General features: G+C 40.3%; 1 protein-coding gene across 7 annotated transcripts in view; it reads left to right on the top strand.

Annotated features, from left to right (window-relative positions):
- Positions 1-13,925, top strand: part of PHC3 (polyhomeotic homolog 3) — a 65,197-nt gene extending 51,272 nt beyond the window's left edge. For 6 of the 7 annotated variants that reach the window (XM_078147225.1, XM_020980276.2, XM_020980274.2 and 3 more), the window contains 4 exons: positions 4,609-4,723; positions 7,482-7,614; positions 7,706-7,937; positions 13,744-13,925. In XM_078147225.1, coding sequence (XP_078003351.1) covers positions 4,609-4,723; positions 7,482-7,614; positions 7,706-7,937; positions 13,744-13,898 — 635 coding nt within the window. In that variant the 3' untranslated portion in view covers positions 13,899-13,925. Of the gene's footprint in view, positions 1-4,608; positions 4,724-7,481; positions 7,615-7,705; positions 7,938-13,743 lie in introns of those variants that run through there. The other variant, XM_020980281.2, reaches the window with a different exon arrangement.
- Positions 13,926-25,504: the final 11,579 nt, after the last annotated feature.

The raw sequence follows: 25,504 nt of genomic DNA, 5'->3' as shown, positions 1-25,504 counted from the left end.
TTAGAATAAGTCTTCAGTGGGTTTTTTTCTTTTTGACCTTTGGGATTTGACGCCTGTCCATTCCCTCTCAGATTGTTCCTTTGCTCTCTGGTGTCGTTGCTTTGAAGAATCTGGGCTTTCTTTGGTGGACGCTCCATCCATCACTGCATGTGAACATGCTCCTTCCTTCTTCATTCTGTCCATGTGCTCCCATCCATCCTCAGTGGAGAGCTTTCCTTTGGTCATTTTAGAATCTCTGGGTTGCTTGTGTCTCTTTCTAAATAAATGCTGCACTCCTGGGGGGCACAAGCAGATTACAGCATGTTATTAAGATGAGTTGCGTGCCACGAGGGATAAATGATATTTTGCTTTAATGGTTGAAATTGCTCACTTTTTTCAGTTTCACCTGTAGCATTATCCATTTATTATACATCTGTATGTGAATGGCTAGCTTCTGGAAAAGTTCGTTTCATTCAAGAGTTAGCATTTTCCCCCTTTACAAATCTTAGAAAAATGAAATTCCACCCTTCCAAAAAAAGTATTCTTTTGTTTCTTTTTAATATTGTCCTAGTTTGGTTTCCTATATGAGCTGGAAGGTTAGCATAGTATTATTAGAAACCTTGATTTATAAATTTTTCTTATGGGCCTAGTTTAAGATATTTTTATTTCAATCACTAGAATGCCCTCTTTGGGTCAGGCACTTTAGCTAAGGAAGTTTTTATTTTGAATTAAAAATAGGAAAAATAAATGTGCTGAAACAGTTTGAGATCCCACATGCTTTGTGTGTCCTTTCTGTGCCTGAAGTAACTACTGTATGTACACAAACATTTTCCTACTCCATTGTGTTTCTGATGTGCTCTCTTGTGTATACAAGTAGGTGAAACATGGGAATCATTGGGTTTTTATTATTATGTCTGCTCAACATATTTATGAAATAATACATGGCAATTATAGGATTATGGTGGGTGTGCAGGAGTGTCACTGAGGAAGAAGATCCCGTTAGTCCAGGTGCATAAAATACGTAACGTGTAAGTCAATTCCGAGTCAGTTTTCTAAACAGTGATTGATTTCTGTATTTCTGTGACCCTACTCCTTGTGTATCACATACCTTTGTCTCTTGAGAGAAATGAAAAATAGGTACTTAGCACAGAATGATTGGGCACTCCTTCTCTGCAGTGGAGCAGATCATAGGCCTGGGGGTCATTTCAGTTTTTCTTAGCAAGTAGCCCATCAGATTAGTCAGTGCCATTCAGGTGGTAGAAGAGGGGTTTTAGAATTTATCTCTTCTCAGTACTTTTAGATGAGAAATTAAACCGTGGATCCTTTTTTGTATTAGGGTGCTCCCCCCATGGACCACCTTCCTTTGCCATTTGTGTCGTCCATGAGGCCCTTTGCAGCTTTAGATCTGTGGTGTGTGATCATGACCTCACAAAGAAACCGTGACATTGCCTCTATTCTTTAGTTTTGTTTGGGGGCGGGGGTCTTCTTCCTAGCTTAGTGCAATGCTATTCTTCAGCCAGAACCACCCATTCTGTGCGAGATATCTTTCATGTCATTGGTGAACACCTTTGGTGAACCATCCAGCACACTTGGCTTGACACCAGTGCTCAGACTGCTGGACAGATTTGTCCCTGAAGCTGCTTCTTGATGTGGTCTCAGTGATTTTGATGTACAGTATGTGCATGTGACAACTTGTCTGAGTGAGTCTTCAGGTCTTCATTTTGCTTTTCTTTCTCAGAAAGAAAACAAACCACATGAACATTGATGTGTTGGCTAGCGTGATTGGAGATGTGCTGCCTAATATCCAGGCAGGAGAAACATCCGCTGTGTTAATAAAGTTCCCCCAATGCTTTTATTAAAAGGTGGAAATAGAAGCCCATGTTAACATATGGCTTTGAGGCTCACGGAGTGCTTTCATCATAGCAGCGTAAGAGAGAGGCAAGAAGATGGTCAGTGGTTATGAGGCATGGACCTGAAGTTCCACTGCTCAGCTACACCTGCTGACCTACTGTATTAATTACATTCAGCCTCTGATGTAGGGCAGAGCTTTGGTGAAATACACTGTAGTACTAAAGAATCTGGCTTAAGTGGGATCCTGGAACAGCAGATGAGAACATGCATGGCTTGGATGCTGTGCACCTGAGTTCATCCTTTATGAGTATATTTTGGAGAGGCCCTGTGCATGGGCCATGAGCTGTGTCCATAGGAGAGTGGGGGAAGGAGCAAGAGAAGATTGGAATGGAAAACCGTGGGACCAGGGCACAGTGTTGTCAGGGATTCTAAACCACTCATTCCTTCAGAAGCCCATCTCTTGGGGATGCTGTGGTGAAGGCCGTGGTCTCCAGAGAACTAAAATGCTCAGCATCTGTAGCATGTTTCTCGTATGTCTGTGCTCCGTGGCCTGAAGTGTAGAAGGTAGACTAGAGCTTCTCAGCCTTACATCTGGAAGGGGCCTTAGAGCCCCTTTAGTCGAAATACCTCATTCTACAGGCCAACAGATGGGGGCCCCAACGAGGGTTGCACAGGTGCACAGTAGCAGAGCCAGGACTCACCTTGAATACACAGTCTCCTATTTCAAACCCAGTTTTCTTTCTGCTCTGCCACATTGCCTCAGCATTCAGGATAGTACCACAGTGGAAAGGAGATGGGTAGCCTGAGAGATTGCTGTACCCTGTGACATGAAGGAGCAAGGAAGGGCTTCAGCATGCCGAGTAGAACATTTGTGGAGGATTTATTAGGAAATATGGACAAAAATAATATTGGATCAGATATAGAGGGCTTGTGATCCATATCAGGCAAGGGAGTACTCTCCCTGATGAAATCTCTGGTTTGCTCATCTGTCAAAACATTCTTGATAGGCATATAGGCACACTTGTTAAAATTCAGGTAGTTTCTGGTACTGTCTTAGGTTTCAACCTTGGCTTTACCTAGGCATGAAGCAGGGAGAGGGGTGATGAATATCTCAAGTTTAGACTCTCCTCCTTTCCTTTAACTTTGTTACAAAATTCGTTTCATACCCTCTCCCTCAGCACCTTTTTTTCCTGTGGTCAGGAGGCTCCTTCAGTGGTCAGGATTGTTGATAGGATGTGTCGTGTCTTGTATTTTTGAAGTTTAATTTTTTTGTTTATTTTATTCAGTATTGCTAGTTAATCATTACGAGCTGTAAAATGACATTCTTTTTCTGTTTTCTTTGACTCTTAAGGTAATTTGAAGGATGTTATTTTTTAAATGTCAGAACTATCAGTTGATTTTTCCTCTCCCCACTCACCATTTTTTTTTATTAGAGTTTGGCAATCATGAATTCTATTCTGAACTGTTGTCTGTGTAATGATGCTGTGGTGAGCCAGTACTCTGCAACAAAGGGCCTTTAGTAGTGTCCACCTGGTCACAGAGAAAGTTCATTAGCCTTGGCGTCACCCTCAGTCACTGGTGGTTGTGGTTGAGAGGGATACGGTGGGGGTTGACTTGGGGGAAGGTCCAAGTCTCTGGGCTGCCTCTTGTCATCCCAGCTGAGGGGGAAGCCCTGAGGCCTACGCAGCCCAGTCACCTGGGAGCAAGACCAAGGACAAAGGCCTGGTCTGGACTGCTGGCCCTCTGTAGCCCTGGGCAGAGCTCTTTCTCAGATTTACTAATTGAAGAAAGATTTTCTCATTACTGTTACAGCAATAAGTTTTGCATGGACTTTAAACTGCTTTTTAGTGTAGTTTTCTTTTGGTTAGCTCATCCAGAATACTGTGTTTCTTGGAACTGCGTGTTGTTGTTCAATATTCTTTTAGCCATTCTTGCTGTCTTTCACTTGCTTTAATATTTTACCATCTGTCTCACCAGTGACACCATGATGTAAGTGGCTGGCAAGCTTCTTAATGAGCACATATCATCCCTATCTCTACGTTTCAGGCTCCCTAATATCATCTCAAAATATCTAAATGAGAGTTTATCATTATACTAAGCTTTGTTAAAATGGACAACACAGAAAGAGCCCATTTGGCATTCACAGTGAAAACCGTATTAACCAGAGGAATAATCTTAGTGCAGATTTGTGTGGTTTATGAATATGAACATGCAAGAAAAGAGTCATTAGCTGCTACTTGGCCAATTCTGATTTTGGGGGGGGGGTTGGTTTTTTGGTGGTTGGTTTTTTTTTTTTTGCTAGGCAGTAGGGTTAAGTGACTTGCCCAGGGTCACACAGCTAGTAAGTGTCATGTATCTAGTCTGAGACCAGATTTGAACTCAGGTCCTCCTGACCCCAGGGCCGGTGCTCTATCCACTGTGCCACCTAGCTGCCCTGCCATGTGTACTCATGAGGAGTGCTTCTCTAAGAGTAGTCCATAGTGGTGATCCTTAAGGGTCTTCCAGATAGGGTGGTCTATGGCTAAGTCTAAAATCCAAGTTATACAAAAATGTGTATAAAAAAACCCTTAAATTGATTTCATGTAAATGAACATCACATTAAAAATGTGACGGTTATTCATCTAGACAGGCGCGTGGGCAGGAGGATGAGAACGGTGTGGCTGGTCTGTGGAGCCGTTCATCCGGCCGGGGCACCTCAGCTTGCGGTCAAGGCTGCCTGCTCTTGAAGTCTCACAAAACACAGTTATATTTGAAATTTTTTCTTCTTTTTTCTTTTAGAGGGATTAGAGGAAATGGACAGCGAGTTGCTCAAGTGTGAATTTTGTGGGAAGATGGGATATGCTAATGAGTTCCTACGTTCAAAACGATTCTGCACTATGTCATGTGCCAAAAGGTATTTTTTTGGTCTTAATATTTATTGAAATATAGAAACCTACAAAAATACTGGTTTCATAACTAAACTTATCTATAATGATGCAAGTGTAGAATGGGAGAGTGTAGAGGGATAATCATAATTTAGACATTTTCTGGAGCTCCTTTAAACATTCAGATATCAGATTTGCTACTTAGAAATGCTATATTCATAGTAGTAGTGTTTATCATAACTTCTGTTGGAGTAACAGCAGATGAAATGCTCTATTGTCATAGCTTGGTGAAAAGATTAGTGCCTAAAAGGGCATCTTCTGTGTTAATGCTGAAGGATGATTGACAGTCTCTCCTTCCCCAGCCCCCCAGTTCCTGTAAGCCAGACAGTGTTTATGAAGTCCACTGAGATACTGAAATGAAACCTGGCTTGACTTTATTTTTTTAGTATTTGCAGGAGGCCTGCTTTATTCCCCCATTTTAAAATGACATTCTGAAATTAATCTTACTAAGATCAAAATATCTTTTCATTTTTGTGTTGTCTTCACATTAGGAAGATTGTAACTTAAAACATCTAAGAACCAAAAATATGAAAAAAATAATAAATTTAGATAATTTGAAAACTGATCATACTCAACTGAACGTTTTTAAATGTGAAAAATCCTTTTATCACTTCTTTCTGAAGATGGTAGGTACATAATCAGTATTAACTTGCTTTTATCCTTTCAGATTTAAATTTGGTGAACACGCTTTAGTGGTCTAATAAATATAAAGTAAAATACTCCAACAGGAAATACCCTAGATAAATTACACAATAAATGCCCTTTGTTTCTTGGCATTTAGAAAAACTGGCATTCCAGAAAAATTATTCTGGAACCTCCCTCATAATGAAATAAACATCTATGTATATGTTTATTATTAAATGCCAATGCCGTTCAAGATTTATACATAGGTGAAACCAACATTTTTCATCAAAGATTACATAAAATTACCTTTAACTTAATAGTACTGGAGGGATTGAAAATAACTCTTTATTATTAAGAATAATGGTAAGCAAAATCGATCCTCTGGCTGCTTCATGACACAATGAAATACAACAAACTGCTATAATGACCTCACTTAAAAGAATTATCATTTAAAAAAAAACTACAGAAACAAACATTATATGGTTTTGGCACAGAGGCTTAAACAAATATTGGAAAAATAAAGTTAAGCTGGAACCATAAAATGTTTGCTTTTGTAGTTTTTTAAAAGTGATATTTGAGGAACAGGATATTCACCCTTCCCATTCTTTCTCTACCTTCCTCCCCAAAACTTCTGAGCCACCAGGGTTATCCACAACATAATTTCATCCCTCTTATTTCTTAGCCCTTAAAGGGGCTGGAGGCACTGTGGGAAATGTTGCAAAGTATGAATTAAAAGAGACTTTTTTCTGTGGGCTAAAATCACAGGTGTCTAATAAAACCAGGAGGTTGGGGGTTTTTTCCTTTTTTTTTTCCCCTCTTTATCCCTAATGGAAAAGGTAAGCATCTTTGGATACATATAACAGAAATTAGAAAATTTTATGGTGGTCTTTCCAGAGATGAGTAGAATTAACAACAGGTGATATATAAATATTTGAGGAGGGACAGGTTATAATCAAAGTCCCAGGCCTAGTGCATATTTTTCCTTTGGGAAAAAAATGCATGCTCTATTTATTTCCATAATTTACTATTTTTTATTTCTGGTATTCTCACTCAAAAACATGAATTGAGGAAAATTGTTTTTGTCTATTTACGTACTACTCCGATGAAATCCTTAGTGACTTCTAGTGATTGTGAGACTTTTTACTTCTGTATATTGAAGAATACCATAAAGAATATTAATCAGTGGCAATTTTAATTGGAATTGGGAACTAACATTTCTGTCTTCCTTTCTTCATATCACATTCCTTCTTTAATCTCCCTCCCACTTAAAAAAAAAGAGATTGTTTATAGGTGCATACACTTGGAGGAACTTGATGGATTTTGGTGGGGAGAGCACTTGAGTAGCTCTACACGATCTGGGCTGATTTTGTTATCACTGGTCCCTCCCAGACTGCTTTTGTCTCCTTGTACTGGAAAACAATCAAACAAAACAAAAGCATCTAGGGACCTTTCAGATTTTCATGATTCTAATATTCTCTATGTGTTTATGTATCTTTTAGTAAAATGTAATTGAAAATATTTTAATTATGTCTATGGATGAAAAATATGCTTTGTCATTTTAAAAAATTATTTATCTTTGCTTCTTTCAGAAGTTCATCACATGTGCACTGGAGTAGGGGGTGATGTAGCACCTGCTGTTTTGAAGGCCTTAGTTAACATTTTCACTTTCTAGTCTCAGTCATATTTTGAAAAGTTTCTTAAGATTTATTTTGTATCTTTCTTCCCCAGTTATTTAACATTTTAAAGGAAATTATGCTGTCTCATAATTATCTTGATCTTTTCTCTAAACCTTTTCACCACTTCTAGCTGAGGAAAACAACATTTAATATCAGTTAGGAATTTTGTTTTAATGATGTTGAGGAAAACAAGAATTACCCTGTTGTTAAAAGCTTTCTGTATTAGAGTGAGATGTGTCATGGTTTTACCAAGAACATAGGCAATTTTGTTTAATGGTGAGGTTATGTATAGTGAGGTCTCAATATTTATTAAAAGTATATGGTACTTTAGTAATAACATTTACTTAATTTGCAAGCGGTACTTGGCAATAAAAATCTGCTCTTATTCTGAATCATTGAATGTATTTTGCTTGCTTGGGTTTCTCAGGTACAATGTTAGCTGTTCCAAGAAGTTTGCACTTAGTCGTTGGAATCGGAAGCCTGATAATCCAAGCGTTGTGCATAGTGGCCGTCGTCCAAGTGGACCTGATGGGGCACCACGAGAACATTTTCCTAGGCAGGTCTGTAGAAAGTTTGCTTCCCTCTATAATGCCCTTTTCAGACATGCAAGGAAAGTACAATGCTGTATTTTACTTGTACTGCGTTTTCCAGCTTCCCATTACTTATCCATCTGCAGAAGAAGGCTTGGCTCCTCACGAAGAGCCTGTGCCAACTGCTATGATCACTCGTCTGCGAAGGCAGAGCGAGAGGGAACGAGAGCGTGAGCTGCGGGAGGGCCGGCTCCGGAAGGCGCCTGACAACAGTGACTTGCTCCCGGTGGCACAGACAGAACCATCAATATGGACAGTTGATGAAGTGTGGGCCTTCATCCATTCTCTGCCAGGTATGTGGTGGTCAGTCTTTGGATGGGCATTCGCATTTTTTTCTTATGCAGATGACCCAGGAATGGCGTTAGATTGCCATACTGGTTGCACACGATGTCTGTTGAAGTGCTTTGTGTTTGTGTTAATTGGCAGTCGTTATTTAAATGAGGTTTGTTTCCTCCTGTTTATTCCCTCAGCACAACTGGGTATTTTCTCCTACCCCCCCCCCAAGCTGATAGAAGCTGACTAGTCTTGCTCCTGCAATGACACCCCCACCCCACCCCAGCCAGTGAAGACAGTAAAGGGGCTCTTCTCTCTTCAGTCTGATTTCTCTCTTGAGGTTGGTAGAGAGATTGAATCAGACAATTCTTTCCTTCTACTCTTCTCTTTTTCTATTATACCCTCTCCTTAGTTTTTTCTCCTTCTCTCCATCCTTTTTTGAGGAAAAATCATTTTAAAAAGATGCCTTTCTTTTATGTTTTTGAAACTCAATCAAGATCTTTAGTCTATAAAGTGACTTTTCTTTCTTTGAAAGAAATACCAAGCTTGGTTTTTCCCCAAAGAGCTCACTTCTTCCAATTTTTTTCAAATAAAATGTGCTTCTGAAATTTTAAATTAGGAGGTACAAAAGTGTTTCCAGTTCACTTGTTAGAGTGAATATGTGCTATTCTTTCTTGTTTACATTTTTCACACTCACTGTCACGTGGGGTAGTACTCTTTTCATCAGCTTGTTTATTTTGCCCTTTTTCTTTGTCATTGCAACAATAACCTTCCCATATATGCTTCCTTTGTGGGGGGGCTGGCTAGCTTATTTATGTCACTGCAGAAACCTGTGCCTTTGTTGATGATGAGACCAAGAAATTTTCATCTACTATTCCTACCATTTATCCTGGTTCAGTGCATATGGCTCACAAAAAGAGCTCATTTCTTCCTGATGTGTGTTCTCTTTTGGTATTTATAATAACATCATGTAAGTTTCTCTTGACACAGGCATTTTAGAAGACAAGGCCTCTTTGGCAGATGTGCTTGCCAGAACCATTACAGTGTGTCCAACAGTTAATTATTCTTTGTGAAGGGCAACCAAGGTTTCAAGATCACATTTAAAATATGTAAAATGTGGCAAGAAAAAAGCAGTAAATACTTGTTGGAAAGTGCTTACTGTTTTTTATCTACCAGCTTGATAACATTTCCCGAGAAAGAACACTTTTCTTATCAAATTGAACTGACCAGCTTGTTCTAGAAAGTCATTTTTTTTAATATTCTACCCTTCTCAAGTAGCCTGCTCTAAAAGGACAGAGAATGATTTTTTTAAAAAAAATCCTTTAGAAGGAAGTTAATATATTTTTGAACACAATCCCAAGAGTCTCAGTGCCAGTAAGTAATGGTGAGCAATCAGTGTGTAGATGCATAGAACCAGAGTTCTAGAGGACTGTTGTCTCTTCATCGTCTGATGTCTTTGTATTCAGTGGAACATATTATCAGTTTTAGACCGGCGTAGATGTTTTGTTGTCGGTTTTGGTGCAAGTAATGGAATCTGTGGCCCATGAACACATTTGAAATCGTTTGGCCTTTGTCCTCAGGAGTGACCTCACCCAGCTGAATTAGGTCTAGGAACCACTTATTTGAGGGACAGCTTGATGTTTCTTTTTCCAGATGCTAAGGGAGCTGTTTTTTAATGTTAAAAATGGTAGTTGCTCCAACAACCCCTAAGACAAACCTTGTGGATCTTCTCTTAGGCTTTATGATTGTGCTCAGAAACTGGTGTTTGGAATGCTTCCATTTGATCTGCGTATTCCAGGATTGGAAGTAATAGGTCACTTTTCACACACCATGGGCTTTGTTGCCCTAATTTCCTGGGGATCTGTCCATCGTACTCCAGGAACCCCATGTCCATGACTGGCAGGCTGGCACCTTTATAACAGCTAACAGTTGTCCCACTAGCTTCACTGGGAGGGAAATCAAACTAATTCTTATTGTTAATAATTCTTAGTAATGATCTAGTTATTTTGTTGTCAGGTGTTGGGAATTAATATTAGACCTTTGATAACTCAGAATTCTGTTTCTCCACTTCGATCAAATGGCTCACTTTGATTCTGTCCTGCCTTCTGGGAGAGGGAGTTGCTTATAAGGGACTCTGACTTGTTCAGGTAAAAAATTTTCCATTTACACTTTGTCTTAGGGGATTAGTTAGAGCCTCTTTCTCCAAAGTTTGCCCTCAAAGAGCAGCTTACGAAGTAAGGGATCTTGTCAGAACAGTACATGTTCTTCATGTGCTTTGTGGCTCCAGCACAGCTCACTTTGGGACTTCTTTCTGAACAGCATAGCTTTCTTTCTGAGGAAGGGGTATTTCCACATGAGTTTGTCCTAAAGGAAGAATTTTTTTGTGATCAGTAGTTATTTATTCATTCTCAGAATTGAGAACATTCTTCCTTCTTTCTCCAGGCCCCCTTGTATTTGTTCCAACAGTTTCATCTTTTTATTCTCCATATAAACATGAGTATATTGCAGCTTATGTGAGCCCAACTCCATTACTCAAGGAAAAGCAGAGGTCTTAAGTGCCATTCTGTTTTCTGTAAATTGATTTAGGATATCTATTCAAAGTCTTGAAGTAATGAACTTCTTGGGATTTGCCAAATGATCTTAAGTTTGTCCTCACTGACCCATCAGGTGAAAAACACATCGCTCGTCATGTCTGCTTTTTTTTTGAAGGCTCAGAAAAGCTGGTCTTGGTCCTGGCCACATCACATCCTTTTGTAGCTATGACTGTGACCATATTGGTAATCATAGTTATACTCAAGAAGTTCCTATTATAATAGTACAAATGGGCAAGTAATCTCTTTTTTCTTCCCTAATCGATGACAGGATTTTGGGGAGGCAAGGAATGGGATTTTGTGTTGACAAGATATCTTCCAGCACATGCAAAAGTTCAGTTTGACTAGTAGGAATGTGTCAAGAGATGTCATTGTTTTATTACTAATTTGCAGGTCCTTTTACCGGCTTCTAGGGAGACAGAAGACTGTGTATACACTGATGTGGTCTGTATTTTGTATACACCACAAAAATCACGTAGGCATCAGCAATGTTTGTTTTAACAGTGAACATAGTGGATGCAGTGCCCAAGCAGTACTAAATACCATTTGTCTGGAGAAAAACTGGTGAAACTCATTGTTCTTTAATTAGTTTCTAGATGCAAATTATCTTAATTCTAAGAAAAATAACTTTCTATCCTCTCTGGCTTATCCCACATTAATGTATAGCCTATCCTGTGGTTGGAATAAGAAAGTTGTAGCCTGGATACTGAAGACTCCATGGCCCCTTGAGATCACACTGTTTCCCAGAAATTTGCTTTCCTTGACTTTCACCCTTTTATTATTTCTTGAATATGTTTACCATCCCTTTGGAAAAACATGTTTTTCATTAGGTTATTGTTTTACACTGAGGAACAAGAACACGTAATAAGGTGTTTCTCATCATGGAGAATTCCTTGCTTCTCTTCCCAAACACAGAATCTTAGAATCTTAGAATCTTGGATTGTGGTTCCCTCTCACTGCGCCTGCCGTCTGAAAAAAGGCTGAGCTCTTCTTCTCTTGTTTTCTTTTCTGAAGAGAGAAGAATATTACATTCCCCCCTGCCCCCCCAATATAAAATGAAGGCTAAGTTACAAGTAGATGCAAGATTAGTCATTTTCTCTCTGTCCAGTTTTGTGGAGAGCTCTATCTGGGAACGGAAAAGGGATGTGAGTAACACCATTTTAACTCCATAGTTTCTCTATGTAAGGAGTTGAGGAAATCAGTAAAAATGTGTGTGAAGGGGACTAATGGGTCAATTGAGAAAAGACTGAGTTATTGAAACAAAGATTTATAAGGAAAGGGAAAAAATCCAATTAAAATCCAGAAACAGAAAGGAATGGTAACTTGGTGAACACAAGGGAAACATGTTCTGATAACTGGACAGGATTTATGGTCTTAGTAGGAGTTAAAGCATTGATCTAGTCTAGTGAGGCAATTTTGTGAGAGGAAAAGCAGCTTGTGGTAGAAAAAAGAATTGATTCTGTTGACTGTCTGGGGTGCAAAGCTTCAGTGGAACAGCTTCACTTACCTTGATTCTCCATGCAGTTTCCCTTGTAAAGGTGGCTGGAATTTTTTTTTTCAACTCAACAAACATTTATTTATTTACTTAACCGCTCGATTATTTATTTATTTATTTTTGGTTTTCGGCGATCACTTCCATATGCTTTTGAGTTTTAAATTTTTCTCCCCCTCCATCCCCTTTTCCCTCCCCAAGACAGTGTGCAATACGATATAGGCTCTACATATCCATTCCTATTAAACGTATTTTCACATTAGTCATGTTGTAAGAAAGAATTAGAACCAATAGGAGGAATGGTGGCTGGATTTTAAAAGTGGAGAAGTACACTGTCACTTTGTGTCTTTAATCAGAATGGCCCAAATAATGATGCAGTTAGAATGTTGTAATTGCCTCGCCTTGCAGAGTTCTGCTGCTCTGCTCTTCTGGCTTCTCAGCTTATCGCTCTTGGATTCTCTCCTTGTGGAAAGTGAAAGAAGAGATAAGGCATTTGTCAGAATTGAACCCAAACTAGGACTTGGTGTCAGACTATCAGGGATTGGCTGTTTGGCTAAAGATCAGTTTGACATACAGAAGCCCTGTTCAAGGTGGCCAGCCTGCAGAAGTGCAGACTGCGGTTAAATCTGGATCAGGTTCATACTGGTGCTGCTACCTCCCGTGACTGTGATCATACTTAGCGGTGATCATCAGGTGGGCTCATTAAGCTGTGGGACAGGCGATCCATGCTGACTTAAAGTGCTGTCTGTTTCCAGTGGTACCAACAGCTAGATAAGTTCTTATTGGTCTGGGGGAAAGAGGGAATCTTGTTGAGATGTAATTAGCTGATGATTGTCTGCTGTGCATGTGACAGGGTAAGGGAGAATGGCCGCAGAGCTCTGTGGCTTTGAAAGCAGCGACTTCTTCTGAGTCAGGGTTTGGAATGCAGATGTTTTGATGTTTTAGTCCTCTTTTCAATGAAATGGCTATCATCCAAAAATAAGTTCATTCGTTATGACTAACATTTTGTGGCATGCTGCATTAGGGACATGTATAGTCCTAAAAACAATGTTATGTCCCACTCGCTTTCTGCCTTGTGCCTGAACTCCACTAATGGAGTTGTTAAACCAACAGAATTATGCTGTATTTTAGAGCAAGGCTGCTGTGTACAATGTTTAAAAGTCATTTTAGCCATTTATGGAAAAAAATTAAAAATTTTCTCATTGGGGCAGCTAGGTGGTGCAGTGCATAGAGCACTGGTCCTGAATTCAAATCCGGCGTCAAACACATAACACTAGCTGTGTGACTCTGGGCAAGTAATTTAACCCCAATTGCCTCAACCCCCCCCCCCAAAAAAAGTTGCTTCATTTCATAAGTACCTGGAATTAATTATTCTGTTTACAATACCATCATCACAATCATGTGATTTTTCCCCCCTCCCTTTCAGAGCCTAAGAATGTCGTAGATGCATTTCATTAGTTTTTCAGCAGATACCTACTGAAGGATAACCTGGCAGTATCTTAGTCCCTGTTAAGAGTGAAATGTTGTGCAGGGCAGCTAGGTGACGCAGTGGATGGAGCAGCAGCCCTGGAGTCAGGAGGACCTGAGTTCAAATCTGGCCTCAGAAACATAGCACTTAACTAGCTGTGTGACCCTGGGCAAGTCACTTAACCCCATTGCTTAGTGCCCCCCCACCAAAAAAGTGAAATGTTATGTCTGATGTACGTGTTATTTCTAACATGCTGCTTCTGCTCTTAATTACAGGTTGTCAAGATATTGCAGATGAATTCAGAGCTCAGGAGATTGATGGACAAGCCCTTCTCTTATTAAAAGAGGATCACCTTATGAGTGCAATGAATATCAAGCTAGGCCCCGCCTTGAAAATCTGTGCACGGATCAATTCACTGAAAGAATCTTAACAAGAATGTGAGGTTTTTGAGATGACATTTTTGCTTTTCTCAAATTTGTAACGTCGTAAGCTAATGTCTACTCAACAGGTTACTTTTACTGCAGTGTTGGGCAAAATACATTGAAATCTCTCACAGCATTCATACCCTCTCCTCCAGATCCAGGAACCTACGAAGGCTTCCAAGAAGCCAACATTCCTAAAAGAAATCTTATGGGTTGGTGAAGTACAGATACCCCCTGAAGGCATGGTGAGCTAGAGGGTAGCACAAGGAAAAGGAGGATGCACAGCCACTCTCAGCCGTAGTATAGAATGTGCTGGGGAGGATGCTTGGTGCATGGATTGATGGAAGTGAATCCTCTTCAGATTCCCCTTCGGCCGGATTTAGGTTGGCCTCAAAGGCAAGTTTCAGGTAATAGAAGAACGTGTCAGCAGCAATGATAGAAGTATCAAAAATGATGTCATAGAACATTCATTCTGAGTTTTCCAGGCTTGTGAACCCCCTGGAGAGGGTTGTTGTCTTCACAGGGACTAGAAGTTGGGAGACTCGAGTTCTTTCTTGACTCACCATTGATTGACATACTGTGTGGCTGAGAAAAAAAGTAATTTTCCGTGCTGCTTCTCTAAGCAAAATGGAGTTATAATACTTGCCCCCAGCTAAGAGATGTTTTAAAAAACATAGGGAAGGTAAGCTGTAGAATGTGTTTTAAATTATTCAGAAAAAAAAGCTGCCAACTAAGTGCACGAGGGTAATATGAGTTATGTAATATAAAAGCTCTATATAGTATTTTTGATAATTTTATGTATAGTAGAAAATGGAAATTTCCCATTCTGTTCTTCAAAATGCAGAAGTACTGATCCGGCAGTGTTAACAATAGCCAGACAGCGCTCAGCTCGCTGCAGCTTTTTGGGTTCACGGGCTGGAAGGCATAACATCCTTGAGCCTCAATGGACTAGTGCCCCAGCACTGCCAGGCAGGCAGCAACGACGAGCAGGCAAGCTGCATCGCTGTTTTGGGGATGTTTGTAATGGAGCAACATATCGGTACTAGGAAGAACGGAACTTCTCCTTTTCCTTTAGTAATTGACATAGCATTTGCCAGGCGACAACTCCTGGATGTTCCTGGCTTTTAAACATCGGAGCTATGAACTGCTCTTGTGTGCCACAAGGACAAAATGGGTTTTAAAAATTCAAATATCCCAATTCAGAAAGTTAGAGTTCTGCAGTGTTACAGAAAGCAGTGCAAATTCTGTTGAATAATAATGATAAATCACGAGCATATATGTATGTAAATAAGAGATGGACACACACACGTGGTGCGCGTGCACATCACAAAATTTTGGAAATGGAGTTGTTGGTTTTTTAATTATAGTCACGTGACACTTGGGGCAAAGTACCATGTATTGATTTTCTCATCCTCCCTCACTGTGCGAACAGCCCTGTCCTTGTTGCCCGGGACGAATTTATATGGCTCTTTTGAGGGAGCACATGCAGGTATCTGGCATAGGTTCAGTTGGGCAGTGAAAATGAATTCCAGGGTTTCAGCTGGTTCCAGTGCTCTTTTCAGAAAGATTACTTTAAGCTAGTATAAGACTAAAGATATCACAGATATTTATCTTTTGGCTTTGTGTACCTTAGAGGTTATTTTTATACAGAAACACAGAGGGTAATTTTTTTAATCTTTTGGGATTCTTTTGTGTTGTAATAATGTTTAAAAAAAATGCTTACTGATAGTTATCTTTGTCTAGGAATAGCAAGGCTCATCTTCCTGGCCTACAGTAGTTTATAATGGAGGCTTTTTTGTCTTATCAAACCTTTAATTAGTAGGTGAAAGTTTGAAGCAGAACACCTGTGTAATCTCATTATGCTCAGTGGTAGGAAGCTGCAGCCCAGAAAAGTTGTCTATTTGGCTTTAAAATGCCTCCTCCCCCCCTTCCTTCCTTCCCTTCTCCCCACTAGATTTACCTCTGAATCATTCCCTGACTGCACAGAGCAGTGGGGAGAAAAGGAGATGGGGGAGGGGGAGGGGAGAGGGTCCTGAGTGTCAGAAGTTTGCCACCATTGGGGGAGACACTGACTGCTTCTTGCCATAGTTCATTGTCCTCTGTCTGTGCTTGAGATGATTTAGGCACCAGCTGGTTGGTCACACTCTGGATCAGTGAGCTAAGAGCAATCCTGTGAGATTGGAGAATGCCTCTTGGGACATGTTGCCAGGTAGTTAAGCTGTATGGTGTTTTATATACATGTATACATACATATATATATATATACACACACATATATGTATATGTATATAGGGAGAGAGTGTGTGAGAGTGTGTATGCTATATAGCAGTATGGTGGTGTTGATCATGCTGTAGTCAGCTGTTTTTCTTGAGTAACCATCAAAAAGTATTACCCACTAGCCGTGGTTAGCACTTTGCTCCAAACGCACCTGGAGCTACTTAACTCCTCATAACAAATCTTCCCTTTTCTCACAAAACAAAACAATAACTTCAACATAAACCACACATTTGCTTCTTTAAACAAACTTTAAGGAGAATTGGCTCATTTGCTTTCAACAGATACTGTTTCTTCCTGAATGATTTAGGTATTATAACTTCCATAGCTTTGCACCTACATAATACATAGAAAACATAAAACAAAAGATTTTACCTTCTTCCATGTCTTAAAATAAGCATAGCAATCTAATTCTGAATTGGCTCTGTAGGTAAATTAATTTTATATTATCTTAGAGTACTGTTGTCTCTGAGTTTTTAATGGTGCAGGTGAGCTACTCAAGGACACATATATTTTTCAATTTGCACCCACCTCTCCCCCCAAAAATAATTTGAGCTCTTGCCTGATTTAAGCTGTGAATTGTTCTTGAGGAAGAAATGATAAACTGGGAGAGAAAATTTACTTTTAAGATGTGTGTGTGCAGATCTCATACAATGCATGGTGTGTGGTGCAGCACGAGGAGAGCACCATCTTGAAACGTCTTTATGGCTGCCAGTCTGCTGTCGTCAGATGGTGCCTTTAAACTGGCCTGGCCCCAATTACTCTTAGAGTGGTGGGCAGTGCCGGTCAGGGGAGTTAGAGATGTGCTGGTGAAAAGAAACAGAGAATGAGGAGGACAGAGAAGGGAAACTGGGGAGTTTCAACTCCCACTGTGTTCAGCCAACATCACATGGAGCACAGGTGCCCAGAACAAACTCCCTCACTGTGAAATGGAGGAGTCATGTGGCACCTGTTTCTTCAATGCAAAGGGTGTTTTTTTTTTTCAAGCATCCCAGTGTTTATTTTCAGCTTCTCTTGTGGATTGAAACAGTAGAACAGATTGAAGTGGTGTGCAAGTACACGAACAGTTTTTGACGCATCAATTCTCTGAAGTTATCATAAGCCTCCTATTCAAAAACATGCTTAGGATGAAATCTGACACTGTGCGCTGTGTCTCATTTAGTGAAATATAGTAAAATCTTTAAGCAACATAGAGATGATTGTGGTGGAGGAACTGATAGAGATGCTTACACAGCCTCAAACCAGTTCAGGACTAAGCCAGTGTAGATAGTTGGTAGCATCTTCCTAGAGTCCTATCTAGCTCACGAAATGACGAGATGAATGAACTTGCTGCTCTTTGCTGCTTAAAAGGGAGGTGGGGGCCAGAAGCAGTGTGTTGGCACCTCAGGAGCTGTTGGTGGGCTTTCCTCACACAGGCTTTAGTGACCAACTTAGGATTGGTGAATTGTGAGAACAAATCCTACTTACTGGCCACTGTCATCGAGCTCAGAGAATGGACTGAGAGGTTCTCACTCACCTGTCACATTCTGGAAAATTCCTAGTCTCTTCAGCATAAAAACCCTAAAGAGAGGATTTTGTGAAAGAAATTTCAGACTGTAGTGATGGGTAGCCTCCAGTAAAATATTTGGGCAAAGTGTAGACATGCCCACTTAAGCAAACTGTTTGCTCATTGTATTTCTTGGGGTGGGGTGTGTGTGTGGGGGGGGGGGTTTAGGTGCTGGGGAAAATTGGCAAAAAAAATCCTTGATTCAAAAACTAGAGTACAGTGCACAGGATTATAGATTAAAAGTTTGGAAAGGGCCTGAGGGGTCATCTAGATACCCACTTCCACTCTTCAGGAATCAGCTATAATCAGCAAGGATACTTTAATTGAAGTACTTCAGGGATCTCTTTTCCTCAAGGTGGATGCTGCCTCCATTGGGCACATCACGATGCCATGCCCTCATCACTGTTGACCACGCCTCTCCAAACTTGAGCTGGCCTCTGGGCACAATATATACTCACCTGTCCTTCAAGCTTTTGGACTTGGTAGGAACTGCCAAATGTGTGTCCCAGTCACCTTCATGCCTCGTTGAGGCTTCAGAGTAGGAATTGAATGAGAGCAAAGGAAAGATGCTTAATGTAATCTTACTAGGAGTTATTGACATTATTGGAACATTAAATGGAAAAAGATGACAGCCACTACAGCAGAGAAGTTCTGACACTCAGAGCTTAATTTTTGCAATTTTTAATGTGTCAGACTTTCAAAAATTAGTTTAAGCCATCTCATACAACGAGATTGTTTCAGGTTCTAGGATGGCATTTTTGATGCTAAGTTGTAGTTGTATCTGTGAGGTGATGGGCTGAAAAGACCTCAGTTTTCTCTGTATTTTGCTAAATAACTTGATTTTTCAGAGTAAAACCTATTAAATTCAGGAAGTGTATAGAAGACTTGTAGTATTCAGTGATATAAGTATTTGGCAAGTATTTGCCTTTGAGTTCCTCTTCATAAATCTGATTTTTAAAAATCAGTAAACATACAGTATTTTAAGCCTATTAAAATTTAACCAGACTGCTAAAAGATGCCCAATTTGTAAGAAACATCTTTGAGTTCCATGTGAGCCTCCCTTTTCCCTGAATGAGTATGATTGTGTCGGTAAAATTAGCTCCCCAGTTTCTTCCCAGGTGGCAGCCTAATTCGCTGCTTTGAGGCACTTTGGCAGTAAAATTGGTCTTAGTTGCACTATCTTGTGTTACGAAGTTTTTCGTTATGGTTTTTGTGTGACTTTTAAAAAGTATCATCCCACCCTAGAGAAAACAGGTTTGTGAATTCCTTTGTGGTCCCTTCCAGGCTTTGAGAGCTGCAAATCCTCCCCTCCCTCCTCCTTAATGCACAACGTTCCTTCTTAGCATTGGAAGTCCTGTTTCCTTTCTGAAAATGCCCTTCTTTGGATACTGAGCAAAGCCTACTTTCACACAAAGGTAGAGATTTGTGGGATCATTTTGCCTGTTGTGTTTAACTGCCTCCTCTTATTGTCTCCTAAAATTTTTGTAGAAGATAATGATGACATGGTGGCCCGCTGTGGGGTGCGGAAGGTAGTGTAGGATAAAAGGCATAGAATGGGATTCTGCCTAGGGGCTTTTACTTCAGAATAATACTTTCATCACTGTCACCCTGTTCTTTTGGAATACCTTTCAAAGGTGTAGTTATTGTTTTTCCAGGGAATGGTACACCGTTTCTGTAAACAGAGCCATAAGTGTCCGTGCAGGGGAATTTAAAATGTTAAAAAGTAGCCAACTAGAAATACAATGTTTTAAATAGAGTAAAGGTAAAATGGGTTTAAATGTAAAGCATTATATATAGGTACCATATAGTTTTAAACTATGATGTTTCTAAATAATATATATGTGTATGTATGTATGTATGTATGTATGTATGTATGTATGTATGTACACACACACAGAGTATATTAAGGTTCATAACAGCCTCATAGTGATGATGGTTTAAGTAGTCATCATAGAGGTTAATGTGTATGATGTATAGTTAAAATAGTTTCTTGGCTTAAAAACTACTTTATAATCATTATTGAATCCATAGACTTTTATCATAGATTTTTAAATTAAATGAAGTAAGAACATCAAGGCTTTTACTGAAGATGTGCGGAATTAATTAACTCCATTTTTCATGTTGACATCAGGAGAATGTTTCAGCTTAAGTCTTGTGGTTAAGGAAACTTGTCCACTTTTTAAACTTTTTAAAAATTAACTTTTCCTTTTTCTTTTTTGTTCATATTTTTAGCCATTCTAAACTGTTGCCAAGTAATTTCTTTAAAACTATTCATGCTGGTAACAGTGATGAATGGAAACAGTCTTAGACTGGTTACAGGTCATAAAATGGCATATTTTGTAAATTCATTGATTTCTTTTTTAAATGGTTCTTTTTGTGGGTTAGGAGAGTTTATTTAGTGTCCATGTTTTGTATAGACATGACTTACACTCCACAGGTTGGCAGTCTCAGTGCTAACAGAGATTCACCCAAACATTTACAAACAAGTTCACGAGGTCATTTTTCCAAACACCATTGGTATTTTGAGCTGTATAATGCATGTACCTTGCCGTGAATGCATTGTTCATCATGGCAGATGAAAATTTACGTGCATTTGCTCTACCGGGAGAGAAGAGAGTTCAAGGTCAGATAGGTTTGAGAACTATGTGGAGATAAATGGAAGGGCCTGGCTGTGTTCTCAGTTGGGCAGCAGCTTAGGTCATTGGGTCATTAGGTCACCTGCCAGATGTACTGTGTGAGTCAAGAAGAAAAAGTCAAAATGTAGGAAATGGTTTTTATCACGGACTGATCTTGTTCTTGTGAGAGTTACTCTTCTTCTATTTGTTTTCTGTGCTTGTTTTCCCTGCTTCCGCTCCCTTATTGTTGCTATGTTAGCCCATCCTCAGGCTTTAATTAGTCTTGGTTTTGGTGAGTCTTTCCATTATCTCTACCCGAGGTGGTTTCTTTGCGGCACCCTGCAGTTCTGCTACAGAGAGAATTTTTAACATTGTAATTTGCTAAGTCTAATTTTTCTAATTTTCTTGCTAGTTTTAATTCCTCCATTAATTATTTGAATGAATATGGAATGATGCACTTGAATATCTATGAATGTTTTTTTAGGTTGTTACTCCTATGTGCATTTTTTCTTTTTCTTCCATTCCATCATTATCTTTTTGGTGAGCTTTAATTTTATTTTGAGATTCTCTGAAGGTTTTGTTCTTTTTTCAGTTTATATTAATTTTGAGGGGTGTTGTGAGGCTTTGCTCCCTGCAGCATTATGCTCTGCCATCTTCTAACAGTCTGTCTTAAAAAAGTGTTAGGCAGCAATGCAAACACGCCCTTTGGTTGGTGTCTCTTAGTTGCATTTTCCCTTGACGTACTTTACTGCTGCTTTACTGACGTGGGTGGGGTCCTTGCTGAGTGGCCAGCAGGGTGACTGGGTCTGCTGCTGAATACTGAGCAGATTACAAGGGATGACGACAGAAGTGGAATGCAGGGCATTCTTCAGAGGTGGAAGTGGGGCCGGCAGAAACCACCGAGCTGCTCCTGGCCCACTGGTCGAGAAGGCTTACGTGAGATGACAAAACCAAGTTACAAAAGCTAGGGGCTTGAATTGGAGAAACAAAATTGAATGAAAAGTATTCCTTAGGCAGAGTTATTTTTAGCACTTAACCCCGAGCTGTGTACACACTGCCATTCTGAATAAAAGCATCGGCCTGGCCAACTGTACTTTTAAAAGAAGTAAGTCATTGCATTTCATTCCTGTCTGGCAACTTTTACAAACCTCAAGAATAAAGTCAAGAAAAAGGATGAAATGGATGAATAATGGAAAGTTATTTTAAAGTGCCCCAGTTTTTTTCCTTATTATCCCATAGAAGGTCCCTTCAGGGAGCCAGGAAGCACAGGAGTATTTCCTACTGAGATCAGCCTCCGCTTCTCCTTCTCCCTCTCTGGAGAGGGCCGAGTCTGTCAGAATGGGCATTGAAGGCATACGGTAGAAACCCAGGTTTTATGGGATAACCTTTTGCTCATTTGCCCTTACTTGATGCGAATGTGAAATTATCTTTAAAAGCTTCAGTTTATACATTTGTGGATCTTCACCTGTAATCTAATCTTTTATACTGTCTAGTGCATCCGATTGTACTTGGCAAGGTCATTTTGAGCTTTTCAAAAGCCCACTAAATTGCATAGATCCAGCACGGTATTTAAAATGTCTAATTTTCAGCATATATGAATTAGGATTAGACTAGATTCTCAAACTCCTTGTACAAATATTTGGTCCATTTTCTCACAAGCAAAAAAAAAATTCTTCTCTGTAAAGTGAGGTTCATTATTATGGCAATCAGTGTAAAGGGATGGATACAGATGGTGGTGCCAAACATTTCAAGCTTCAAACAGTGCACTGCCTCCTCCTGTTGAATCAACACATTTTACAACTCCATTTAAAGCTGTTTGCAAGGAAGCTTCAAGCACATTCTGAGCTCATTCCTCCCCTTGTTCTGCAACAGGATACTTATATTATAAAAGCCTCATAATGGGATGGGTGATCCAGCAAGGATGAGCAAAGCGTCATGAGATGTAAAATTATCTATAAAAAACAAGACATTTTAATATATTTGCAAAAAGCAAATGTTAAAATTATATATAGGTGTATTCTTTACCATGTATTGTATTGGAATATTCTTTACCAGAAAATGAAACGATAGTTTTAGCATTGAATAGGATAATTAGATTAGTGTCTATAGCTCAACTTTTAAAATGTATAGCCTGAAAATGAAGTTAAAATAATTTTACAGTATAAGAGCACACCATGATCTATGTAAAACAGATTATGTCCATTTGATGTATTTTTTTAAAGAAAAGGAAAAAAAAGCACTTTCATATTAACAAGTAGCATGTGAATGAACTTTAGAGTTTCATATTTGTTGTGGATTGTAGCAAAAGTGAAGTAAAAATTTAGCATTCATGTGTCTGTTGGTGGCAACACAGCTATTGAACGGAAGCACCTTATACTCTGCTGCTTAAACTCGCTTGTAATTGCACCTTTTGGGACCTGCACATTTTCGTATAGAACATTATTGTAACATTTCCTCACAAGGGTTTGGGTAGAGACTTAGTGGGCCTACAAAATCACTTATTTATATTGTTTATATTGCAATAATATATCGTAGACCAGTTGTAAGTTCATTGCTTCATAAATAAACACTTCTTTCCATTTGGCTGGTGTGCTGAATTTCATCCTTGTATCTATCCATCATGTTCATCATGATCCCATTGGGTTTTCTTGGGAAGAAACAGGGTTCAAGTAGCTTAATCAGTCTCTGTTTCCTCTTCCTCATCTGTTTAAAAAAAAAAAAAAGATCGTGCTCAAAGAAACAGAGTTAAGTGACTCACCCAGGATCATACAGCTAGTAAATGTCTGAAGCCAGATCTGAACTCAGGGACATGAGGCTTCCTGTCTCCAAGCCCGGCACCCAGCTGTCCATCATAAGGGAATCCTTTTCTCTTCAAAAGGTCACACAGAAGTAAAAAGCAGCTTTTTTAAGAGACAGGTACAATAAGATTAACCTCGTCTGCTTTAAACTGGGGGAGAGGGGCACAGAGAGGCACCTCCTTAAAGCGTTATTATGGATAGCAGAATCTCCCTCTGTTCCAAATCGTGACCGGTCACAGTTCAGGAAGGAAAGAGACACAGAGGCCCCCAGAGCAGCGGAGGGCAGGGAGGAAAGTTGGTCTGGGGCTTTGTTACTCACTGTTGTTCTCTGAAACAGCCTGTCCACGCTTTGTTGGCGCTCCCTCCAAAAACGGCCGTCTTTCAGACGCTTTTGGTGCCTGGATCAACACTGCAGCCCACAGCCCAGGAACGTCCCTGTTTCACCTGTCCGGAGCATTAGCAGCAGGGCTAGACTCCTCTCCCTTGGGCTTACACTCCTTCACAGGAAAGGACACCGTGGCAGGCTACTAGACTCTGCTCCTTTTCTCCAAATACTATTTTTAAATGCATAAAATTCATGGGGTTACAGAGGAAACGGATTATGTTGAAAGAGGCAGCAAGATCTGAGAACCTCTGGTCCACAGCTGGTCTGTGTAAAGGGAGTTGGAGTGCCTTTTGATGTAGGGAGAACAGTCTCATGAAGACCCGGGTTTGAATTCTTTCTCAGACACCAAGTCACTGTGTGACTGGTGATCAGTATTATAACCTCTCTGGGCTTCAGTTTCCTCATCCATAAATAAGAGGGCTCTGGACCCGATGGCCTCAGCAGCAACTTCTGACTTTACAATGATGAGGCTAATGTGGTTCTCTTCCTGGACCCTGGGGGACGTTCTCTCTAGGTAATATAAGGCAGTATGACACTCCTTCCTAATGGGCACTTGGCCTTTAGTTGAACAGTTGTTAAATATCCATTACATTCAGTGTGATACACAAACACTGGTCCTCCATCGTTTTAGGACGTGTGACTAAAGGATCACTGCAGTTTTTAATATCTAAAGTGGGTTCTTGGGTAGATTACAGGTGCTCTGTGAACCAGGGGGGCTGCTCTCGAGTATGGGTCCAGTCTGCGTCCAGTCTTCATCCTGTCCCTCTCGCAGATTTCAGCCATTCTGGACTGCTGCTCTCTCGCTCTAAAGCCTTCGCTCTGGCAGCCCCCCTGGCCACTCAACCCCCATCCCAGGTGGGCATGCTCTCACTCTCCCTCCTTCCCTCCCAGCACTTGGCCCAATCTTCCCTGGGCACTGTGCACTTCCCCATGTAGCAGAATTGATTGTTGCTTCCCTCTTAGATTAGATCACGCACTCCCTGAGAGCTGGGGCTGTGTCCCACCTTTCTGTGTTCCTGGAGCTTGGCCCAGGACCTCTGACGAGTGGAAATGAATGTCACCTGGGAGACCGTTAGCAGGCTGTAGCGTTGTATCTCCATGTCATTTATTCGGCAGGATGAGGACGTGCCAGGCTTCTCTCGTCACGAGGACTGCATGCCACGAGGGAAGTCCCTGATTTTGTTGTTGAGGAGAGGTGAGACCTCAGCTTTTTCTCTAATTGCTGCAGTTTGTTTCAAGAGGAGTCGATAGGATCAGCTGCTATGGAAAGCTGGACCCCAGGAATGACTGCATCCTGTCCCTCCCTGCCACCCCTCCCCCATCCCCAGGTGGTTGAGGAGCCAAGGCAGTGGGCGTGGCAGACAGGGAAGGGGCCTACGGCTGCCCTCACAGAACAATCCCCAGCTCAGGCAGTTCCAGTATTTTTATCTGGAATGTCATTACTTTATTTTCATTTTTTTGAGGGGTCTTTATTATTTTATCACAATGTAAAAATTTTCATATGGAGATATATCTATGCAAAATGTAAGGAAATGAGAAAATAGGTTAGCCGTGATAAAATTCACTCTGAAGACATTTCGTATCTCGAGGAATTCCTCTGTAATCTAGTGAGACACCTTTTTTAAAACAATCAGTGCATGAATAACATGTAGACTTTTTCTTAAAAGTTAAGATTATTAAACCAATTCAAATATAATTTTAAAAATATCAACTGCAGCTGTGTGCATTCAGATCTGCAACATAATTGGCATTAAGAAATCCAAAGAAAGGAACCTCTCTACCACTGCAGGTGGACAACTGTCCTATAATTTATGGTCTTAGTTTCCCGGGAGCACAGACAGTAAAGTGAACTAGACAGTCACACAGCCAGCTGGCGTCAGAGGAAGGCCGAGAATCCAGGTGCTCCTGACTTAGAGGTTGGCTGTGCTACCTCTCAAAATATAGCTTGCGTGTTTTTTATCATAATACTGAAAATAACCCTTGCATCCTCTCCACC

The sequence above is a fragment of the Phascolarctos cinereus genome, unplaced genomic scaffold (assembly GCF_003287225.1).
Source record: "Phascolarctos cinereus isolate Bilbo 61053 unplaced genomic scaffold, phaCin_HiC Scaffold_7;HRSCAF=346, whole genome shotgun sequence".
In the NCBI taxonomy this organism is placed as follows: domain Eukaryota; kingdom Metazoa; phylum Chordata; class Mammalia; order Diprotodontia; family Phascolarctidae; genus Phascolarctos; species Phascolarctos cinereus.
The sequence above is the reverse complement of the archived record's forward strand: the minus strand, read 5'-3'. Positions and strand labels throughout refer to the sequence as shown.